Genomic DNA, 3,009 nt, shown 5'->3' on the forward strand with positions numbered 1-3,009 from the left:
CACAGATACCTTTTGCAAATTGAAGGTTTGTGGCAACCCCGCATAGAGCAAGTCTGTAGGCTGCACTTTGCTAACAGCATTTGCTCACTTGTGTCTCCCTGGCACATTTTGGTAATTCTTGCACTATTTCAGACCTTTTCATTATTATCTTTGTTATGGCCATCTGTGATCAGTATGCCAGTTTATTCAGATGATGGTTAGCACTTTTTAGCAATAATGTATTTTTAAATTAAGGTATGTCCTTTTTTTTAAGACATACTGCTATTGCATATATAACAGACTACAATATCGTGTAAACATAACTTTTTTTTTTAATCTAAGTATTTTATTGTATGCTGCTGCCAGTGTATATAAAACAATTACCCTTATGAAATAGAAATTTATGAGAATTCAGAGAGGTAGATGTTAAGGACTGACAAAAGTAAAAGTTTATATAGTATGGCACGTGTTACAGGGATAAGCTTTTGTACAGGCTTCAAATTTAGTTCTCCTTTGAATAGTCACTGGTTCATGAAAAGTGGTCTAGAAAACCATCCAAAGAGTCATTTTACTACAAAAAGGAACAGACTTTCTGGGGTCTGAATGGATTCGTACTTGAAGATACACCAGTTAGCAGGGGGTCGTGTTGGGCATTCTGCAGACAGAATTGTTTCAGATCTGCAGCTGCCTGGGAAACCTTCACGCGGTTGAGCCCGGCTTCCAGCCGGAGCTGTTGAACCACTTTCTTCATAGCGGCAACACTGGAGGAACCAGACATGGCGCTCTCAGGAGCGGGGCCGATTTTCGTGCGTGCGTGGATCTGTCGGTTCCTAAACATAACTTTTATATGCAGTGGGAATCCAAAAAAATTATTTGACTCACTTCGTTGTGATATTTGCTTTATTGTGGTGGTCTGGAACCAAAATCCACAGTATCTCTGACGTACACCTGTGTATGTATATATATACAAACTCATATTTAGCTTCATACACAGCAATAAGTTTATATTAACACTGAATTATTCATATATCATGTTTTGGATCATATTTTCCTGTTTCCTAGACAGTTTGCCATTATCATGAAAAATTTGCAAGACCTAACTTTTAGTAAATAAATAACTATAAAGGGAAATATTGATGAAAGATTATTGATAACTAAAAAATGCAAATGTTTTCACCTTGGAGCTTTAATAGAATACAAGGGTTTGTATTTGATAGAATACACCTGGATCTCAATGTTAGAAAGATGTACACACAAACTTTATTTATTTATTCAGTAATGTAATCTGTTATATTTTTGATAATAAAATAAGATTAAATTTTATTTTATTTTGTTTTGTTTTATTTTATTTGGGGGTTGGGGAAAAGGAGAGGCAGAGGGAGAGAGAGAATCTTAAGCAGGCCCAGCCCAGAGCTCAACACAGGGCTTGATCTCATGACCCTGCGGTCATGACCTGAGCCACAAATCAAGAGTTGGATGCCCATGGGGCGCCTGGGTGGCTTAGTGGGTTAAAGCCTCTGCCTTCAGCTCGGGTCATGATCCCAGAGTCCTGGGATCAAGCCCCACATCGGGCTCTCTGCTGGGCAGATAGCCTGCTTCCCTCTCTCTCTCTGCCTGCCTTTCTGCCTACTTGTGATCTCTGTCTGTCAAATAAATAAATAAAATCTTAAAACAAAAGAGTTGGATGCCCAGCTGACTGATCCACCTAGGTGCCCCAAGATGAAATTTCAAATAAAAATGTAGGTTAAATTTTTGAGAAGGGGAAAAATCCTATATTTTCTGAGACACACTTGTGTAGTTGTGAGTCAATGTTTGTTTAAGAATATATGTTTACAGGGCGCCTGGGTGGCTCAGTGGGTTAAGCCTCTGTCTTTGGCTCAGGTCATGCATGATCTCAGGGTCCTGGGATCAAGTCCTGCATCTGGCTCTGTGCTCAGCAGGGAGCCTGCTTCCTCCTCTCTCTCTCTCTCTGCTTATCTCTCTCCCTACTTGTGATCTCTGTCAAGTAAGTAAATAAAATCTTAAAAAAAAAAAGAATATATGTGTATATAGGGCACCTGGGTGTCTCAGTCAGTTAAGCGTCTGCCTTCAGCTCAGGTCACTATCCCAGGGTCCTGGAATGGAGCCCCGCGGTGGGCTCCCTGCTCTGTGGGGAACCTGCCTCTCCCTCTCCCTCTGCCTGCTCTGCCTACTTGTGATTTCTTTCTCTGTCAAATAAATATATAAAACCTTAAAAAGTATATATGTATATGGAGTATACATATATGTTAGCATAATAAAGATTAGAAAATGTAGATCTTCAAATCATGATACCTGAGGGGTGGCATCATAGGGATTAAATTTCACGTTGTTAAATAAGTGTTTTAGGAACTGCACATTTCTTCATTGAAATCCTAATATTTTTAGTGAATGTGGCAACCCACAAACTCTTTGGCAGTGTTTTATTTACTAAAACTGAGGTCTTGAAAAATGTTAATGAAAATATGATCCAAACCAGGACATACAAATACATCTCATTTTAATGTAAACTTATTGTTGTGTATGAAGCTAACATACCCGTTTTTGTGTATATATTCAAATGGATGCATGAGTATATGGAAACTGAGTTTTTATTTGTGCACTGAAACAAAATCCAAATGTTTATCAGTGGTAGTAACAGATACTGTTTATGACAGCACTTTACTCTTGATCAGCATGTGGTTATTGTCTGAATCCTTTGGAAGCACTGTGTCTTAGTTACTTATGAGAAAATGACTTATAACTGATCCCGGAGACACAATAACCTCATAGGGAAGCCACTGAAGACCATATAATAACATAGGAACTTGCCTGTGTTCCAGTGTTGAATGATGAAAGCATCAAGCTAAATCATGTCCCCTCTGACTGGAATGTATACATATTTGAGTAGGTGTATCATTCCAGGTGTAGCATGCAGTCTTGAGAACCATCTAGATACTTTTCTTAGGGTTCCAGACAAAGAATTGCTTCTCCCTAAATAAACCAAGGACTAGTGCCCTTGCCAGAAAATGG

General features: G+C 38.9%; 1 protein-coding gene across 1 annotated transcript; it reads right to left on the reverse strand.

Moving 5' to 3' along the window:
- Positions 1-316: 316 nt before the first annotated feature.
- Positions 317-803, reverse strand: LOC125091792 (guanine nucleotide-binding protein G(I)/G(S)/G(O) subunit gamma-5). The gene has a single exon (XM_047715780.1). The coding sequence runs from the start codon at positions 755-757 to the stop codon at positions 551-553; it is 207 nt and encodes a 68-aa protein (XP_047571736.1). The 5' UTR covers positions 758-803; the 3' UTR covers positions 317-550.
- Positions 804-3,009: the final 2,206 nt, after the last annotated feature.

This window comes from Lutra lutra, chromosome X, assembly GCF_902655055.1.
Source record: "Lutra lutra chromosome X, mLutLut1.2, whole genome shotgun sequence".
Classification (NCBI taxonomy): Eukaryota; Metazoa; Chordata; class Mammalia; order Carnivora; family Mustelidae; genus Lutra; species Lutra lutra.

Coding starts and splice junctions, on each gene's coding strand:
- LOC125091792 (XM_047715780.1), bottom strand. CDS start 757: ATGTCTGGTTCCTCCAGTGTTGCCGCTATGAAGAAAGTGGTTCAACAG.